The sequence below is a fragment of the Neofelis nebulosa genome, chromosome 3, assembly GCF_028018385.1.
Source record: "Neofelis nebulosa isolate mNeoNeb1 chromosome 3, mNeoNeb1.pri, whole genome shotgun sequence".
Taxonomy (NCBI): Eukaryota; Metazoa; Chordata; class Mammalia; order Carnivora; family Felidae; genus Neofelis; species Neofelis nebulosa.
This window is the reverse complement of record NC_080784.1, coordinates 88,055,382-88,074,990: the sequence shown is the minus strand read 5'-3', so window position 1 is coordinate 88,074,990 and position 19,609 is coordinate 88,055,382. Positions and strand designations below refer to the sequence as shown.

At 41.8% G+C, this 19,609-nt stretch overlaps 1 protein-coding gene across 1 annotated transcript in view; it reads right to left on the bottom strand.

The window, feature by feature from the left end:
• Window positions 1–12,567: 12,567 nt before the first annotated feature.
• Window positions 12,568–19,609, bottom strand: part of SETD7 (SET domain containing 7, histone lysine methyltransferase) — a 70,023-nt gene continuing 62,981 nt past the window's right edge. Inside the window, exon 9 of the mRNA XM_058721329.1 lies at window positions 12,568–13,072. Within this exon, the coding sequence (XP_058577312.1) occupies window positions 12,952–13,072 (121 nt within the window). The 3' untranslated portion in view covers window positions 12,568–12,951. The remainder of the gene's footprint in view (window positions 13,073–19,609) is intronic.

Sequence of the window (19,609 nt, the reverse complement as noted above, 5' to 3'; positions counted from 1 at the left end):
AGGTTGTGGTTGAGCCGCCATGTTGTCATGTACTGGGTAGGGGGGTAGATGAGGACTGACTTTGGTGCAGGTATCAGAAACTCTGTTTGAACTAGCCTCGTAGCAGGGATTTATTGAGAAGGGTTTGACTTGTGCCACTGGACTCCAGGACAGGGATGCAGCTGGACTCAAAGAAAAGCTGGGATTGAGCACTCAGTTTCCTAACTCTGGGCTCAAGCTTCTCTGCACATCCTCATTCTCTCTCTTTTATAACTGGATTTCTCCCCTTTCCTGGTTCAGTTGGCAGAAAATGTGGACACTGCTTCTGAACTTTTGTATGCTGCAGGCATTCAAAGAGAGATGAACTGATTGTCAGTCCTGAGTCGATATTTCTGGAATGGACTGTTTTTGGCCTCGCTAGTGTTAGATACCCAGCCCAGGACCAATAGCCTAAAAGGAAAAAAAAAAAAAATCAACTAGATCGTTTCCATATTTGGATATTTGGCGGGGGGGGGGGGGGATTTTGGAGAAGGAAAGGAAAAAAGGATAGCCACATGAAAACATTTGAGCTTTACTATAAAGGCAATGGATAACTAAAGTGTTAAAGCAAAGTGGTGAGTGGGACCATCAGATTTATGCTAGAAATTCCAGTAGCAATTGGAAGGGTATGTAGGAATGGAGCCATGGTGGCCAGGTAGTTTACCATAAGAACCTAAGAAAGAGGTTTCACTGGGACATTGGCAAAAGAATATAGATTGGAGACGCTTCAGGGTTAAAATCCCCAGGAGTTGAAGACTAAATATAAGTTGTTAAGGCTAAGGTAATAAATTTAATTTCACAAAGCTATTAGTATGGTTCTTCTCTAGAGCTACACACTGCATTCATGTACGTAGCTAGATGTTTTTAAAATGAATGTTTTTAGCCTTATTTTTTGGATTATTGTATTGCTTTACTTTGCCTATATCAAAAGTTTGATTCCTGTGATCTGTCATTTCCGTATTTATTTTTCAAAATTTTGAGTCAGATGAAACTTCTCATTTAAAATTATTAACTTAATACCCTGATGCTATTAGTTGTTTATACTTTTTTAAAAAGTATTTATTTTTTTTAAGTTTATTTATTTATTTTGAGAGAGAGAGAGGGAGCGGGAGGGAGAGAGAGAATCCCAAGCAGGCTTTGCACTGTCAATGTGGAGCCCTACTCCGGGCTCAAACTCATGAACGGCGAGATCATGACCTGAGCTGAAACCAAGAGTCGGACACTCAACTGACTGAGTCACCCCAACCACCCAGGCACTTTGAAATAATTTAATTTTAATTAATTACAGCAGATTTTGTGTATTTTTCTTGGTGTCCTGGAGCATTCTTTAAGTACTAAAACAAACATTGAATTTTCATTTTGGTACTTATTCCATAGAACAGAATATACAAAAGCATTTCATTACTTCTCTTGGCTCCTCAATCCTTTGAGAGTTTTATTTATCTATAAAATATGGCAAGGGCTTCTTTTTGATTAGATTTTCCACATAAGGTACATTCACATGGTTCAGGATTTGGACCATGTACAAACGAGTAAACAGTGAAGTCTCCTTCCCACTCCTCTCAGCCCCCTGGTTCTTCCATCACAAACAACCAGGATCATAAATTTGTTGTTGCTTTACATAACAACAAAATATCCTGAAGATGAGTTCATATTAAAATATATAGGCATCATTCTCACTTAGGCCTCATGGAATTCTTTTAGCCATAATTTATTTAGACAGCCCTCTCTATTGGTGGACACTTAGTTGTTTCCAGTCTTTTGCTATTACAGACAACATTGAGATGAGTAATCTTTTACATAAATCACTTTGTATAAGTGTGAATATATCTGAAGGGCAAATTCCTAGAAGTGGCATTGCTAGATGAAAGGTCTATGCATTTGTGGGTGGGATTTCCTTTTTTTAAATTTTTTAATATTTATTCATTTTTGAGAGAGAGGGGGAGAGAGAGATCGAGCCTGAGGGGGGGGATGGGCAGAGAGAGGAGGGCAGAGGATCCAAAGCAGGCTCCATGCTGACAGCAGTGAGCTCAATGTGGGGCTCCAACTCACGAACCATGAGATCATGATCTGAGCTGAAGTCAGACGCTTGATCGACTGACCTACCCAGACACCCCACCGGTGGAATTTCTAATTGCCCTCCTCAGAGGTTGCACTGGCAATGGGAAGAGTCATTGTTTCCTTACACTCTCACCAACGCAGTCTGTGCTCAAAGTTTTTAATCTTTGCAGATCGATAGTGAAAATTTGCATTTCTCTTATTGTGAATAGGGTTGAACATCTTTTTAATAGTCATTTATATTTCCTTTTCTGTTGAATTGTCTGTTCATATCCTTTGTCCTTTTTTTTTTTTTCTTTTTACTGATTTGTAGGAATACTTTATATATTGGGGAAATTAACTTTTTTGTGAAAGGTGTTTTAAATCTTTTTTTCTAGTGTGCTCTTTGCCAATTGAATGTTTATAATGGTTTTGGCATGAATATAATAATTTTAATTTGTCAAACCTAACAGTCTTTTTTATGATTTTAGTTTTGTGTCCCAATTAGAAAAACCTTCTGTGTTTTGGGATAAGAGTTCTCACATGGTTTCTTGTAGTACTTTTATAGTTTTTTTTTTCCACGTATAAATGTTTGATCCATTTGAAATTTATTTCAGTGAAACATATGAGATGTGAATCCAACTTTTTCTTTTTAGATGACACCTACTTGGTCTAACACTGTGTTTTGAATAATCTATCCTTTCCCCTTGAACTTGAGGTGCCAACTTGGTTATTTCCTAAATTCTGTATGTATTTGGGCTTATTGCTGGATCTTCCCTGTTGTTCCATTCATCTACCTATTCATGTGCCATTTGTTTTAATAATTATAGGATATTATTTTAAAATCCGGTAGGATTAGTTCTGCTTTTACTATCTTTTTCCAAAGTTTTCATGGTTGTTGCTTATTTTTCCAACTCAGAATTAGTTTAAGATCAAAAGCGAAAACAACAAGAAAATCCTGCTAGTGTTTTTTATTAAATCTATGTTCAACTTTGAGGTTAAAGAGAATTGCTATCTTTATGCTTTGAGGCTTCCTGTTCAAGGTCATGTTGGGTCTTCCCATTTGTTCCACTGTTGTTTTGTATCCCTCTGGAGCAATGAGGGATTTTTTTCATATTGCTGTTCCTCATCTCTTGAGAGGTTTATTTTTTTTTAATCTTTAAAATTTATTTATTTATTTATTTAGTTAGTTATTTTTTACTTTCTATAATTTATTTATTTCTTTTTTTCTTTTCTTTTTTTTTTTTTTTAAATATCTGCTTTTCTTTTTTTTTTTTTTTTTTTCAACGTTTTTAATTTATTTTTGGGACAGAGAGAGACAGAGCATGAACGGGGGAGGGGCAGAGAGAGAGGGAGACACAGAATCGGAAACAGGCTCCAGGCTCCGAGCCATCGGCCCAGAGCCTGACGCGGGGCTCGAACTCACGGAACGCGAGATCGTGACCTGGCTGAAGTCGGACGCTTAACCGACTGCGCCACCCAGGCGCCCCTAATTTATTTATTTCTTATAATTTACATCCAAGTTAGCACATGGGGCAATAATGATTTCAGGAGTAGATTCCTTAAGCCCCTTACCCATTTAGCCCATTCCCCTCCCACAACCCCTCCAGCAACCCTCCATTCCCCATATTTAAGAGTCTCTGCCACAACACCTGGGCATTTCTCTTGGCTGCTGTTTTTCTTGTCTTTGTAGTGTCATAAACCAGACAAGAGGCACTCTTTAAGCCTTTGCCCTTATTCCTCTGTTTTTTTTTTTTTTTTTTCCTGGCTGAACAGTCTTTCCCTTTATGATCTCCTCTTCAGAAGGCACTTGATTACCCAAACCCGCTTTGCAGGGCCTTGACTGCCCCTGAATTCCTTTAGAGGTACCAGTGACACACCCAATAAACATGGCCAAATCCAAACGCATAAACCTCCTCCCACAAACTTATATTTTCTCCTTTGTTTCCTCCAAACCTCCAGGTTCTACCTGAGGCTCCTCTTTCCCTCATCTCCCACATCTAGTCTCCCACCCAGATCTGTTGTTTGCATTGCCTTTTACCCTTGTGTTTTTTCTCTTCTTTCCGAGACACGTCGCAGGTAGACCGCGAGGTCCTACCACATGGGGATTGAATCCCAGATATTCTTTTTTTTTTTTTTTTTTTTTTAACGTGTATGTATTTTTGAGACAGAGAGAGACAGAGCATGAACGGGGGAGGGGCAGAGAGAGAGGGAGACACAGAATCGGAAACAGGCTCCAGGCTCTGAGCCATCAGCCCAGAGCCTGACTCGGGGCTCGAACTCACGGACTGCGAGATCGTGACCTGAGCCAAAGTCGGACGGACGCTTAACCGACTGAGCCACCCAGGCGCCCCTGAATCCCAGATATTCTAATGGTAAAATCTGTCACTGCCTCCGTGTCCCCTCATCTTTAAAAGGGGGCTGACAGGGGCCCCTGGGTGGCTCAGTCAGTTCAGCATCCAACTTCGGCTCAGGTGATGATCTCACGTTCGTTGGTTTGAGTGCATCTAGCCTTGTTCTGACAGTGAAAAGCCTGCTTGGGATTCTCTGTCTCTGCCCGCTCCCCACCCCTCTCAAAAATAAATAAACATTAAAAAATGTTTTTCAAAAGGGGGCTGACAATAACAAGATGGCCACTGTGAGAATGAAATGGGTTACGACTGTGTGATATCTATTGTTACATAACAATGTTGTCCAAGACTTAGTAGATAAAACCACAATCACTTGTCTCTCACTGTTGTGGTGGCTCAGGAATAGACAGTGGTCCAGCCAGGCAGTTCTGGCTTGGGTCTTTCTCAAGGCAGAGCAGGGGGGACCCTAGGCCCACACTTGGGCTGGCACAGCTGGTGCTCATCTGGCATCACTCTCTCTCTCTCTCTGGAATCTCTGCATGGTGGCCTCAAGGGAGCCAGGCTTCTTATACGGTGGCCAAGGACACCCAGACTAAGTGGCCCAAGACAAACCTGCAGAAGCCCTAGGGGGTTTCTAACTTAGCTCAGAAGTCCTGCCCTAGTCACAAAAACCTGCCTGGGCTTAAGGGGAGGAGATATAAACTCTGAGTGTGCATGGAGGCCTGTTAAGCTTGTGGATTTAAAAAAAAAAAAAAATCACAGTGAGTGACCATAAAAACGTTTTATGCTATTTGGATGATTCAGTGGTTATCTCACGACACAGTAATTAAAAGACTTATCAAAGTGAAAGACGCACCACACATTTTTCTTCCACAAAGAGACGTGGTTCAAATTGTTGATCACTTCTATAGTACAAGCGTCTGAATGTATTTCATACCAAGAAATACATCTCCTACTTAATAGTTATTTTTAGGAACACCAACACCCTTAATCTCTCTTCCTAATTGCTGTTTGGAAATGTTTCCATCTGGTGTGCTTTTGTTTCTAAAGTCTTTGTTACCTGTAAAAATGCTATCTCAACATTTTGTTCCAACTGGTCTGGAGGGTTAAGCTTACACATTCCTTGCTTGCTGACCTAAACCTGACAGTTTGTAGCAGAACTAATCTACTTCCCTTGAGATCCCACAGACGCTGGCCTTGAGGAACAAAGAGCCAGACTTTCTGGAAGTTAAGGTCTGACTGCACTTTAAAACAGCTGCCACTGGCCATGGTATCCTCAATCAAAGACACCCGGGAGCCTTGATTCTTGCATGGAAGTGGAGAGGGTGGGGAGTCTGGACTGCCTCGCCAGGAGGCTGCTTTCTTGGGCTGCAGAAGTATCCTTTACTGAAACACCTGGGAGCCTTGATTACTGGCAGAGCAGAGTAATCTGGAAGCCTTGTCAAGTACAAATGATTAACTGCGGAGCACTAGTTTCTCTTGCAAGTAGCCCCCTCACCATTTCCTGTTACTTTCCCCTTAAAAGCCCCCTGCTTGGGGTGCCTGGGTGGCTCAGTTGGTTGAGCGTCTGACTTCAGGTTCAGTTCAAGAGTTTGAGCCCCACATTGGTTTCTGTGCTGACGGTTCAGAGCCCAGAACCTGCTTTGGATTCTGTGTCTCCCTCCCTCTCTGCCCCTCCCCTTCTTTCTCTCTCTCTCTCTCTCTCTCAAAAATAAATAAACGTATAAAAAAAAAATTAAAAGCCCTCTGCTTCACCTGGACTGAGAAGATGGTCTTTGGGATGTTAGTCTGTCATCTTCTTTAGTATTGGCTTTCAAGTGGCCAGCAGTCACTAAATTTGGACCTGGTCCTCTGTCCAGTAACTTTTTTTATTCTATTCTATTTTAAGAGGGAGAGAGAGGGGGAACAAGTGAGCGAGGAGCAGAGAGAGAATGGGGAGGGGGGCAGAGGGGGGATAGAGAGAGAGAGAGAGAGAGAGAGAGAAGAGCTCACCAGAAGCAGGGCTATTGTTCCGGAAGCGGGACTTGTGCTCACCGGATGCAGGGCTCATGCTTACCTCAAGAGAGGCTTCAGTTCACCCCAAGTGGGGCACAAGCTCACCCCAAGTGGGGCTTGATTTCACCCAATGTGGGACCCAAACTAACAAACCATTAGATCAGGACCTGAGCCAAAGTCAGATGCTTCACGACTGAGCTGCCCAGGTGCCCTGCCCAGTAACAATTTTAAAAGCTAGAATTTCCCATTCTGTTTACGAATCCTCCAAACTAGGACTTACCCTGGGCTATGGATCCATTCGTTAAAAATATAAATGCAACATCCAGTTAGTTTGCAAGAACAAAATGGGGAGATGGAAATCTAGCAAATGAATTTCGGTAAAAACCTTTGCATAGTTGACAGATGGAATTGAAAACTCGGCAGCAGGGTTTAATAAGCCTGGTCATGATGTCTTTCTATTTGGACCCAAGAATCTTTGTGAGGTTGTTTTTTTTTCCCTTTTTTCTTTTTGTCTCTGATAGTCATTGCAAGTATCAACATAAACTGGATTTAGAAATAGATCTTCGCCTTGCTTAATCAGGAAGTATTAGACAAAGATCTTCAAAATAATAAAGCATATTTATTATTAGCAAAATAGGCCTTTGTATGTGGGTGACAGAGAATAAAAAGGTTTTGTGTGTGGTTAAGTGAAATCAAATACTTCTTTTTTTTTTAAGATTTTTTAAAATGTTTATTTTTGAGAGAGAGAGAGAGAGTGCAAGTGGGGGGAGGGGGACAGAGGATTCAGAGCAGGATCTGGGCTGACAGCAGAGAGCCAGACGTGGGGCTCCAGCTCACAAACTGGGAGATCATGACCTGAGCCGAAGTCGGCGGCTCAACCCACTGAGCCATCCAGGCACCCATAAAATAATTCTTTAAAAACATTCTTTGTTTCACTTCATCCCTTAAGTTTCTGTTTTGTGTACGTTTCTTGCTATCAGTACAGTCTGTGATTATAATTTTAGGTGACCAGTAAACGTGCATTGGAAGCGCTGGCTCACATGCTTTTCCTGATAAGGATGTAGGGTCTCAAGAGTTGGAAAACCACTGACGTGAACACTGTGCCAGCGGGTTGGAAAACGACCTTCCCAGACGGCGCCGCACGGTGTCTCCAGCTTCGTGGCTTTGTGGCTACGAGCCTTTACTGCGTGGAAAGCGGCGGAGTCAGGAGGCCCTGCTTCAGGGTCCCTGGTGAGCGTGCTCTGTTCCGTCCCTCCCTCCTGGAAGGAGGAGGAACAAATTTTTCATTAATTCTGCTTATAGCAGCCTTGATTACGTATTGTCTCCACACCTTCACAGTATCTAGTATTTGACTGTCATTTGTTTCCTCCACAATCACCCTCGTTCCCTAAGTGTTCGCCATTTAGAAATCACTCATATTCTTAAGTGATTCCTCTTGATTCTATAATAATTTGGCTCCAAGGGCTTTCAAGAGGAAAAAATTTCCTGATGTGATGGTTGAGTCATGCTTGGTGAAAATGAGCAATTCATTCCCAGCACGCGCTGTAGTAACATTACATTAAGACTTTGCCGAGGACATGTGTCTTCTGGGAGTTTTGTTACATGAAAGTAAAAATGAAGTCACTCTGCTTTTAACTCCTTTGCTAAGCTTAACAAAACAAAGCAGCATTTCTTAATTTAAAGATGATAATGAACTCAAAGTAGAAGTCCTCATTTTCCTCTCTTGTATCCTGATGGCAAGGAAGTTCCAGTTCCAGTTCCAGCTGAATCTTGGCAAGACTCCTACAAGCCATGTTACACTGCTCGGACTCAGTTTCCCAATCTGCAAAACGGGATCAGTAAAACCTGCCCCCTTTATGCCTTAAAACAGTTATTATTAGATTGACTTATACTAATGAAATCTACTTAGCATCAGTGGGACTTCATTCTGCATCTGACAAAGCAGTTTCTAATCCAAACTTCTATCTTGTCTCATGTCTCCCTTCATATCCAAATTTCCTACACCCAGAATCTTTTTTTGGCCTTATGAACTGAATTCAAATTAGATACCCTTGATTTCAGATATCCTCCAAGAAACAAAACACTCAAAAAACTGCTGAACTCTTCTAAACCATGGGCCCCCATCTGGAGTCTCTGAACAGAGTGCAGAAGCTTGCCCAGACTACCTCTGGGGCGCCTGGGTGGGTCAGTCTGTTGAGCATCAGATTTTGGCTCAGATCATGATCTCGTGGTTTGTGAGTTCGAGCCCCACATTGGGCTCTCAGTGCGAAGTCTGCTTCGGATCCTCCATACCCCTTTCGCTGCCCCTCCCCCTCTTGTGTTTTTTCTCTCTCTCTCTGTCCCTCAAAAATAAAATAAACATTAAAAAAGGAAGAAGAAGCTTGCTCAGACTACCTCTTATTTCTTAAAGGCTTTTTCCCTCGAGGAGACCCATTAACGCCGGGCTCCATAGGCAGGAAACCTATGTCTCTTAGAAGCAGCTTTTCTTTCTCACCCTTGCTTCCTCTCTGAGCCTCAGGACTTCTCACGTCAGTCCAGTTTTTGGAACTTGGACAACAGTAGCTGCCTCAGGGAGGAGGAGGTTCTGGGCTTAAGTCTGTTTCTATCTTGGAGGCTGCCTGCTGAGTCACCCTCTCCTATCCTGCCCCCAGCAAGCTCTCTTTATCCATTGGGCAGCATTCCCACCATGCCAAGGACTAAGGAACTTCCCCAAAACCTACAAACATTACTGAGACCTTAAAAAAAAAAAAAAAAAAAAAAGAGGATTAACCTCAAAACATAAAAATAAAATTAAGAAACATTTAATTAAATGTCTACAAACTAAAAATTATATTATTAATTGATAAATGTTAATATTCATAAAAATAGTAATTATATTTGAAACCAATTAGGACATTTGGTTATTTCCCTTTAAAAGGCCCATGTGCCATGTTTGCTGAGAAACTGATGACACATTAAATTGTTTACTCGGAGCTAAATCATTTTTAAAAGTTTTCAGAAAAGCAGTACTAGGTGTACATTTTCACATTTTTGATATGTGTAATGAGACCTTCAAAAGACTGAATGCTTGGAAATTAGAATACAGACTATGTGCTAGGTGGTATTAGGCAAACGTTGTTAATTTCCTTAGTTATGTGAATGGTATTAAGGTTTAGTGGGAGAATTTTAGGAGACACTTATGGAAATATTTAGGGGTGAAGTGTCCTGATGTCAGCAACTTGCTTTCAAAATGTTCTGCAAGATAGTAACAACTATATGGGGGAAAGGAGGAGGAACCTTATGAAGATTTGAAGGAAAAGTATTCCAGGCACAGGGGGAAAGCCATATACACAAAGGCCCTGAGGCAGGACTTAATAGCACTGGGTACCGTCCAGCTAAATTTTTGTTATTGCTAATCTGGTGAGAATGAAATAGGCCCTTATGATTTGTATTAATCCGCTCATAAGAAGCAACTTTTCATGTATTTATTTTCTGTCACTCCCTGGTGGTCTAGTGGTATGTGTACTTCATTTTCTGTGAAAGTCTTGTCAAGCCTTTTGCCTAGTTTTCTCTTGGGTTCTTTGTCTTTTTCTTATTGATTTGTAGGAATTATTAATATATTCTGAATATGACTCCTTTGCCCATTATATGTGAATCAAATATGTTCTCTGTATTTATGGATTCTCTTTTCATTCTTTTTATGTGTCTTTCAAAGAACAGGTGTTCTTAGTTTTAATATAGCTGGTTCATCGGTCATTTTATTTACAGTGTGTTTTGGTGTCTTGGGTAAAAATATTTTTTCTTATCCTGAAGCAAAAAAAGAGATGTTCCATTTACGTTATTCTAGATGTTTTATGGTTGTGTTTTGCATGTTGAAGTTTTTAATCCACCTAGAATTGAGTTTTATATAGTATGAGCTAAGGATCCAATTTTGCATTTTTTTTTCTTTCTGTATGAATATCTTATTGTTTGGGCACCATTTATTTAAGTAGCCCACCCTTTTCCTTCTGATCTGTGGTGATGACTCTTTATCAATAAAGACACCATTTATGTGTCTGTTCCTGGGCTGATGCTACACATCCTTAGTTTCTAGGAGTTTTATGTCTTGATATTTAATAGGATAAGCCTCTCACCTTGCTCTTCAGCCAGAGGCTCATTTATTCCTGGGCCTTTGTTTTTCTACCTAAGTTTTAGATTTAACTTGTCAAATTCTATGAAAAATCCTGTTGGAATCTTAACTGAGATGCTTTGAAGTTATCAATCAATGTAGGGGAATTGCCATATTAACCATGTTGACTCTTCATGTCCAAGAATATGGTAAATCTTTCTGTTTGTTTAGGTATTCTTTAATGTCTTTGAATAAAGTTTTATAATTATCTTCTTAAAGGACTTGATTTGATTTATTTCTAGGAATTTCCTTTTGTTGCTTTTTAAAGATATCTTTAAATCTTCACTTTTTAATTTCTTGTTGCTAATGTATAGAAATACAATTGATTTTTTGCATGTTGGTTTTACCTAGGAACCAAGTGAAATCTTTATTAATTCTAATTATTTATTTGTAGATTCTTTTTGGTGTTCTACATAAGTAATTGATCACCTGCAAATAAGAACACTTTTTTAAAAAATTATTTCTAATTCCTATATAGTTTTTACCTTTATCTTGTTTTATTGCCCGGGTCAAGATGTTCAACACAACATTAAATAAGGGAGGTGAAGCTGACGTACATATCTTGTTCCTGGTCTTAAACAATGCTTTTGACATTTTACTGCTAAAATGTTTACTCATACTGGTAAATATGAGGTCTCCTGTAGATTTTTTCACAGATATCTTTTCTGACGTGTGTTTTCTTTTTTTTTTTAATTTTTTTTTAACGTTTTTATTTATTTTTGAGACAGAGAGAGACAGAGCATGAACGGGGGAGGGTCAGAGAGAGGGAGACACAGAATCCGAAACAGGCTCCAGGCTCTGAGCTGTCAGCACAGAGCCCGACGCGGGGCTCGAACCCACGGACTGCGAGATCATGACCCGAGCCGAAGTCGGATGAGCCGACTGAGCCACCCAGGCGCCCCTCTGACATGTGTTTTCTAACACCAGCAAGCAGTTCTCTAATTCTCAGCAGATGCTGGCAGAGTGCCCCACAAATTTTTTTTTTAAGATTTTATTATTTTTTTTAAATCATCTTTACACCCAACGTGGGGCTTGAGCCCACAACCCTGAGATCAAGAGTCAACATGCTCCACCAGCTGAGCCAGCCAGTCGCCAAGGTGTCCCACAAATCGAACTCAGTGCTGACACCACCTATCTAGAGATAGCATCAGATGCCACAGGTTTGGGGCTCAGTCCTGTCAGACTGCTCCCACTTCAGATGCTGAGCACAAGTCCATGTTGTCACTGACTATAACTTGGAGTTCCCACCACATCTCCCTTGGGTTTAATTAATTTGCTAGAGCAGCTCACAGAACTCGGGAAAACCAGTTTACTCACCTGATTACATAGGATATTAAAAGATACAAGTTTATTACATAGCATATTAAAGGATAGACTGAACAGCTGGATAAAGAGGTATACACAGAATGAGGTCCGGAAGGGTCCTGAACACAGGGGCTTCTGTCCCTGTGGAGTTTGGGGTGGGCCACCCTCTGGGCACGTGGATATGTCACATTCTCAGTCACCAACCTTGAATGAGAATACCGCATAGGTCAGGGATTTTTATGGAGGCTTTATTAAATTATTACACAATTGATTAAGTCATTGACCTTTGGTGCTGGAATGCAATCTCCAGCCCCTCTGTCCTCCCTAGACATCGGGCAATGGGATGGAAAGTTTCAACCCTCGAATCACCTGGTTGGTTCTGTGGGTGACAAGCTTCCATCCTCGGGTTACCTAGGCATTTTCCAAAAGTAGCCTCATTAGTCTCAGGAGGGGTGGTTGAAAGAGGCTGTTATTAATAACAAGACCCCCACTTCACCTTTACTGCTCTGAGCTAAGGGCAAAAGATCAGATATTATTACACAAGATGCTCCTTTTGTTCCTATTACTTCGGAAATTCCAAGAGTTTGGGGAGCTTGAGCCAGAACTGTGGCTGAAGACCAGGTATATATTTCTTATTATAAACCACAATATCACACACACACACACACACACACCCACCCTTTCCTCATTAAATTCCCTCCAAGTTCACCCTCCTTGTTTTAAAGTTATAACTTTATTAATCTCTTCCATACTGGGCCGGTTGCCTTACATATGATCTCATTTACTCTTCACAATATCCCTTATGAAGTAGGTATTACTGCTTCTCCTACAGAAGTTAAGACACTTTTCTAAAGTAATACTGCTAGAAAGAGATGGAGCTGTTTTTATTTATTTTTGAGAGAGAGAGAGAGAGAGAGAGACAGAACACGAGTAGGGGAGGGACAGAGAGAGGAGACACAGAATCTGAAGCAGGTTCCAATCTCTGAGCTGTCAGCTCAGAGCCCGACGCGGGGCTTGAACTCACAAACGACGAGATCATGACCTGAGCCGAAGTCGGACGCTCAACCGACTGAGCCACCCAGGCGCCCCAAGGATAGTCTAACTTTGCGGGTTCTGCTTTCCCCAGAAATCTTTGCCGTCTAATCCTCGGGTTGAAAGCCATCCAGTATAGGGAACACTATGGAGATGAATCAGAGCAGCTGATTTGAACAGAGGAGGCCTGTGAGGAGAGGAAGTAAAGAGAAATGGGAATTTAAATGGACAGTGAGAACCGCCTCACCTGGCGTGAGATGCCGGATTTGCAGAAAGCAGGCATTTCCCCTTGATTGGCCGGGTCGCCCTCACACCCAATGTCTTCTCTCAAGATTCCCTCAAATGCCTACAGCCATGGCAATCCAGATAATTATGGGGTAACAGGAGCCACTCTCAAACCAATCACAATTGCTCCCTTACTTCTGTTTTGTTTTTGCTACCAAGTTGGCTCCCCCGATCACCCCTTCCTGGAAGCCATATCTCACCATCATACATGTCCTGTGTTAAGCCCTTGTCACTCCTGCTGCAAACTCTTGTTTAGCCTCGCATTTCCTTTGATGAAGAAGCAAAATATAGGAGATGGAGATCCACAGGGAAGACTCATTCATTTGTTTAGCAAACGTTGATTGAGGGCCTCCTATGTCTCAGGAATCATGCAAGAGGCTAAGGGTATAGCCATAAACAAGAATGACAGAGGCTGCACCCCAGTGAGGCTCATGTTTTAGTGATGGAATACAAACAATGAAAAAGCAAACAAATACACAACATAACTGTGAATTGGGCTAAGGGATAACAATGAAAAAAATTGGGTAATGAATTAGAGGATAAATGGGCAGGATTACCAAGACGGAATGGTCAGGGAAGGCACCTTTAACACGAACTGTATAGCTTAAGAGCTGACTGTTGAAAGAGAGAGCAAGTCATACAAAGAGTGGGAGGAGGACACTGGGCAGAAGAAATCAGCAGGTGGAAAGCCCTGGTGCCAGAAAAACGCTTGGCAAGTTTGAGAAACAGAAGGTCTGGCTGGAGTACAGTGAAAGGGAGAATGGACTGACACTGAGAGGGAGGTGGGCCAGGCCATTGCAAATAGTTTGTGTTTATTCTAAGTACAGTGTAAAGTCATTGAGGGGTTTCAGCAGGGCAATGACATGATCTGCTTTACTATTTTAAAATAGCACTCTGGTCGCTGGGTGAAAGGCGGGTGGGGGAATAAGAGATGAAGGCAACATGCCTGTGGAGTGTCTCTCTTTTACATGGCTTTCCTGGAGGTTCCCCTCAGTGAGCCCCCACACTCCTCTAACATCTCATTGGCCAGAACCGGGTCAGGTGGTCAGTCTGCAAGAGATCCTTGAAAGGTGAATATTTTAGGCACAGGAAGGCAAAGGGAAAAATGGTTTGTGAATGGCTCTTGGGTAGCCAATCCAGTATCTGTTACTGGGGCCATCTGCATTATACTTAAACCTGTGAAGTAGTGGGGGCACTGGGCTCATTTATAAAGGAGAAACAGTGTTAAAGCATACAAAGCTCATAGGGCTTGAGTCCTGCTCTTTTGACATCAAATTCAATGCGCTTTTCTCACTACCTTTCCTCTTTCTGGGCTCTGCAAAAGGCTGACCCTGGTCATACATGTCCTGCTGTGTCTATGGTTGAACCATTCTTCCAACTCTTCAATGGCCAGTGTACCTGAGCAATTCTCACGGCTGAATGGACAGCAATGGGGGGATGCCAGGTTACCAGATCAGACTTTGGAATGGAAAGAAGCTTTTAAAAATGGAAAGAAAACACATAAAATAAAAAATAGTATCTTTGGTTATAGTAGGAAATGCTGTTCCACCAAACAGAAGGATGAGGTAGAAACATCCTGGGGGGTGTGGAAGACAATCCATTGGAGTGGGAGAAGGACCTTGAAACCTTGTGTTTGCATGGCTATAGATGATATAGACTTAGAGGTTTAGCATTGCTAGCATTTAATACATGAATTGACACTGGATGTCAGACAGGCACAGAAGCACCCTCAGAATCCATTCCCTTTCAGTGGATTGTGGCAATATGTGTTTACAAGTGCCTGCTTAAGGGGATTTACTAGCAATATTATCTTAAATGGTAAACTACAATTCTTTGTGATGAGATTGGGACTGTCAATGAAATTCTACTTAGAAAAACAATGGCTATTAATCATATATATAGATATATATCTTCACAAGGCATTATAGATGATATGAAATGAGTATCTAACATAGGTGCGTTTTTCCAGATTAATGAACAGTCTTTTTCGTGCATTCTTTTGTATTTTGTTTCCCTTTTAACCGGTTAGGATGGTAATCTTTCCCAAGTAATAACGGAGCCCCATGTTTTCTATTGTGAAAACTAAGTGACATAACTAATGGATAACTAATTAGACAACTAACGGATAACCAGAATCTTAATTTAGTCACAAGTAATGAAGAATATGACTGTCACATCCATTCCAGGATGATCAGAGCATTTTCTCCCTGAAGGCAGATTGACAACCAGAAGATTGCTTTGGTGAGCAAGGAATGAGAACAAAGGGAGTTTTCACTTATATACATGTAATGCTTAATGCTATCTGATAGACCCACTCACAACAGGGATTATTTTGCCAGTGGGACCAGGAAATTCAAGGAAGGCAATTACTTGACAGAATTAGGATGAGTAATGGTTGCCTCCGGGACACTTGTTTTTTGATATGTTTATAGTCAACTTTCCCTTTTGAAATTTTATTTTTTCCTTTCACTTTTTATTGTGGAGATTTGGAAACATATAAAAATGCACAGTATTAGAGAATGACCTCCCTCCCCACCATGTACCCATCACCCACTTTAGTCATTATTCACACAAGGTCAGTCTGGCTTTATTTACAACCCCGTCTACTTTCTTCACCTCTTGTACTGGAATTTGAAGTAAATTCCCGAATCCAGATCGTTTCTTAAGATATTTTATCAAATCAAGTCTTGCTGGTTTGGCAGCCATTTTTTTTTCTTTCTCTGGTGACTTTAGATGCTCTGATCTTAAAATGGCTCCCAAAGAGCCGTTTTTGAGTTCTTGGAGGAAGCCTATGTTTTGACAACAATTACCATCATCATTAGGCAGAGCACATTCCGCTTACTTTTATCTTTCCTTAATCACGCAGGAGCCTCATTCTCAGATCCCTGACAAGACTACACTGTGAAGCAGAAATGCCAGGCTTTCTGTGTACTGCCCGGGGACCTGACCCACATACAGGATCTCTGTGATTGGGGCCCAAGAGTCTACACAATTAACAAATTCCCAGGTGACCCTGCTCGATGAGTTGGAAAAGCAGTGGTTGAGTATTTTGTGACAGGTTGTTAAAGTACACAGGTTTTTTTTTTTTTTTTTTTTTTAGTTCATTTATTTATTTTGAGAGAGACAGAGACAGCATGAGATGGGGAGGGGCAGAGAGACAGGGAGAGAGAGAATCCCAAGCAGGCTCCACGCTGTCAGCACAGAGCCAGAAGCAGGGCTTGAACTAATGGACCATGAGATTGTGACCTGAGCTGAAACCAAGAGTCTGACGCTTAACGAAGTGAGCCACCCAGGTGCCCCAGTACGTGGTTTTTTTTAAGCCAAGGTGCTGAAAAACTGTAAAAGAGACTTTTAGAAAACCAGCCATACTTTCTAATGCTTCTCCCTCCCCTCTCTCTTGCTGCCTCCCACATCTCACTGGTCAGAGGCTCTGGGCTGGAATGGTGACGTTCCTCAGTGTCTGTGTCAAGGAAGTTCTATAGAACAAAGGGCATGAACTTTGAGATAGCTATTGGCTGCTCAGAAGTCACTTGCTTTCAGGTTTCTGGCTGTGTTCCACATGGCCATGGGGCTGTAAGTCTTACCTACATAAGTGGCATTCCAGTATACACCCACATCCACACCAATTGCTAAATGTTGAATAGCTCCACTGTGTAAAGAAATTTTGAGAAATTTCTCTAATATCCCCATTCTATTGGGATAAATTATTTTCCTTTTGGGGATCAATTTTAGTAGGTATGGGATGAACACAATTACCCCAGTGTATATCCCGCTCTCATAGCAAGCTGGAATATGACTCAGTTTTTTATTTAAGCTATTTAAGATTCTCTTGTTTTGGAGAAACTATATTCCTCTGCCTCAGCTAAGAGCTAGATTTTAGAGTCTAGAAGAAACTCAGGAAGCTGCTCATTGGTGAAGGTATCTTAAACACTTTCATTCAGTTCTGCATAGTTTCTGCATATGGTTAACCAGAAGGTAATGTCCCCTGGTGATCCACGACTCTCACAACTCATGGCTAACTCATTAAAAAAAAAGAAAAGAAATATGATAGGTTAGGGAAGTACAAGATTAGATTAATTCAGGCCTAATGAATTTATAACCCAAGTTTTGCAGAAAACTGTGTTCTACCCAGATAGAGATTTTAAAGAGCTATATGCCATAAAACACTTTTGTTTGTTCTACAAAATAAACACGTTCTGTTCAACTTAGTTTACTGCAGGTTTCAAATATGTTCTGAGCTGTTTTGAAATTTGGGCTGATTTAAAAAGAAAAAAAGCTCTGGAAGTGGTGTCTTCATTTGGTGAGTCTAAGTTCAACCTGATGATGAGAATGTACATCAGCACAAGGTTTGTCTTTGAAACGTGTTAAATCATCCTTTTGCTGAAGTTCTTTTTGCTTTCCATCTTCATGTCAGAAACAGTATCAAATCCTTACCACAAGAGGGAGCTGGACCATGAAGAATTAATGGGTTGCTTTGGAACTTAAAAACGGAGAGCGCATGTGATTTGGGGTAAGACCAGTATGAGTAATGGAGGCAGAAGTCATTCCACGAGTAATTACCCCATTCTTGCAGTTGCTTATATCAAAATTCAGAGTTAGCCTTGACTCCTAACTTCCCAAGGTATTAAGCATATCCTTTTATTCTGTTACTTTGACATCTGGGGCCTTGCTGACCCTGGGCTACCAAGTCCAAGAGACGGCAAACAAGTCATGCTTTTCACATGCCCAGACACCACTGCAGGGCCCACACCGCAACCAGCTTCTTTATACTCGGCTCTTACAGGCTCTCGCACGCTGGGCCGCTATCACCCCAGGGCCAGACTCCAGACAGCTGTTGAAACTATTCAAAGTAGTCAATCTAAACCTGCTTACCTTGCCTCACCTGTTCCTTTTTCCCAAATTATAATGGAGATCCTTGCCCACCTTTTCCCCTGCTCCCTTCTCACTGGCATTGATGCTTCCCTGTGGCTTGCCCCTGGCCGGGGCTCCATCCTGGTGTGCTCTCTACTTTTGGGAACTGTGAATAGCCAACTGTCTTTCACTGGCACTTGTCTCCTGGTGTGTTGGCCTCACCATACCTGACTAATAATAAAATGTATCTTTGAAAATAACTAACCCCATATCTTGTCTCTGCAAATCCTATTGTCTCTGCCTTTACTGTATGTCTGAGATCCGACCCCTTATCCTTGTCCCTTTGCTCCCCTCCACCATCATCTTGTTCTTCCTGCAGTTACCTGGCCCCATGCTCACTCTAGTCTGTTCACCTGTTAACCGCCAGAGTGATAGAGTGATCCTGCAACAGCTGGAAAGCAGCTCTTACCACTCTGTCATTCAGAATACTCCAATCGATGGGCTAATAGCAATTAAAATTTTAAGTGTTTTCGGGGGCACCTGGGTGGCTCAGTCGGTTAAGCATCTGATTCTTGATTTTGGCTCAGGGCATTATCTCATAGTTCGTGAGTTCAAGCCCTACATGGGGCTCTGCACTGACAGCACGGAGCCTGTTGGGATTCTCTCTCTCTTCCTCTCTCTCTGTCCCTCCCTTGCTCACGTTCTCCCTCTCCCTCTCTGAAAATAAATAAACATTAAAACAAAGTGTTTTTGGAACCTACAGTAAACTAAGTTAGACAAAGCTGATTTGTTTTTAGAAACAGACAAAAAGAGTTTATATCATGGGTTGATTTCCCATTACACTCTGAGTTAATAAACAAAGTCCTTAAAATGGCGTTGAAGGCCCCCAGAGATCTGGATTTCTGCTCTTCCTCTGAGCACTTGAGCACATCACCCAATCCTCTCCTTCCCAGCCATCCTGGCCCGGACACTCCACGCAAGTTCCCACCTCAGGGCTTGGCTCACTGCAGCCCTTCCTGCACCTGGAAACTCCCCAGACCCCCTGGTTTGTGCTCTCCCTTCCTCAGTGAGGGCTCCCGATCTTGCCCCCGCACGCCTCTTCCCACACTCCTTCCCCCTTCCTGGTCTCACAGCACTTTCCTGGCACCTACGGCCATTCTTTGGCTGATTTGTGATTAGTGGCCCCATGCATGTGTAAGCTCCACAAGGCAGGGACTTTGTTGTTGTTCAGTGCTGAGTTGTTAATGTCCTAGAATAGTTGGCTGTTAGATAGTAAAGCTTAATAAATATATGTTGAATGAATGAGCAAACTGAGAACATGATTTTTAAAAAATTTATTGTTGAGCTAGCTAACATACACTGTAGTTAGTCTTGGCCTCAGGAGTAGAGCCCAATGAGTCATCACTTACACACAACACCTAGTGCCTATCCCATCAAGTGCCCTCCTCAATGCTCTCAACCCCTCACCCCCATCACCCCTCAGTTTGTTCTCTGTATTTTAAGAGTCTCTTATGATTTGCCTCTCTGTTTGCAACTTATTTTTCCTTCCCTTGCCCTATGGTCTTCTGTTAAGTTTTCAAATTCCATA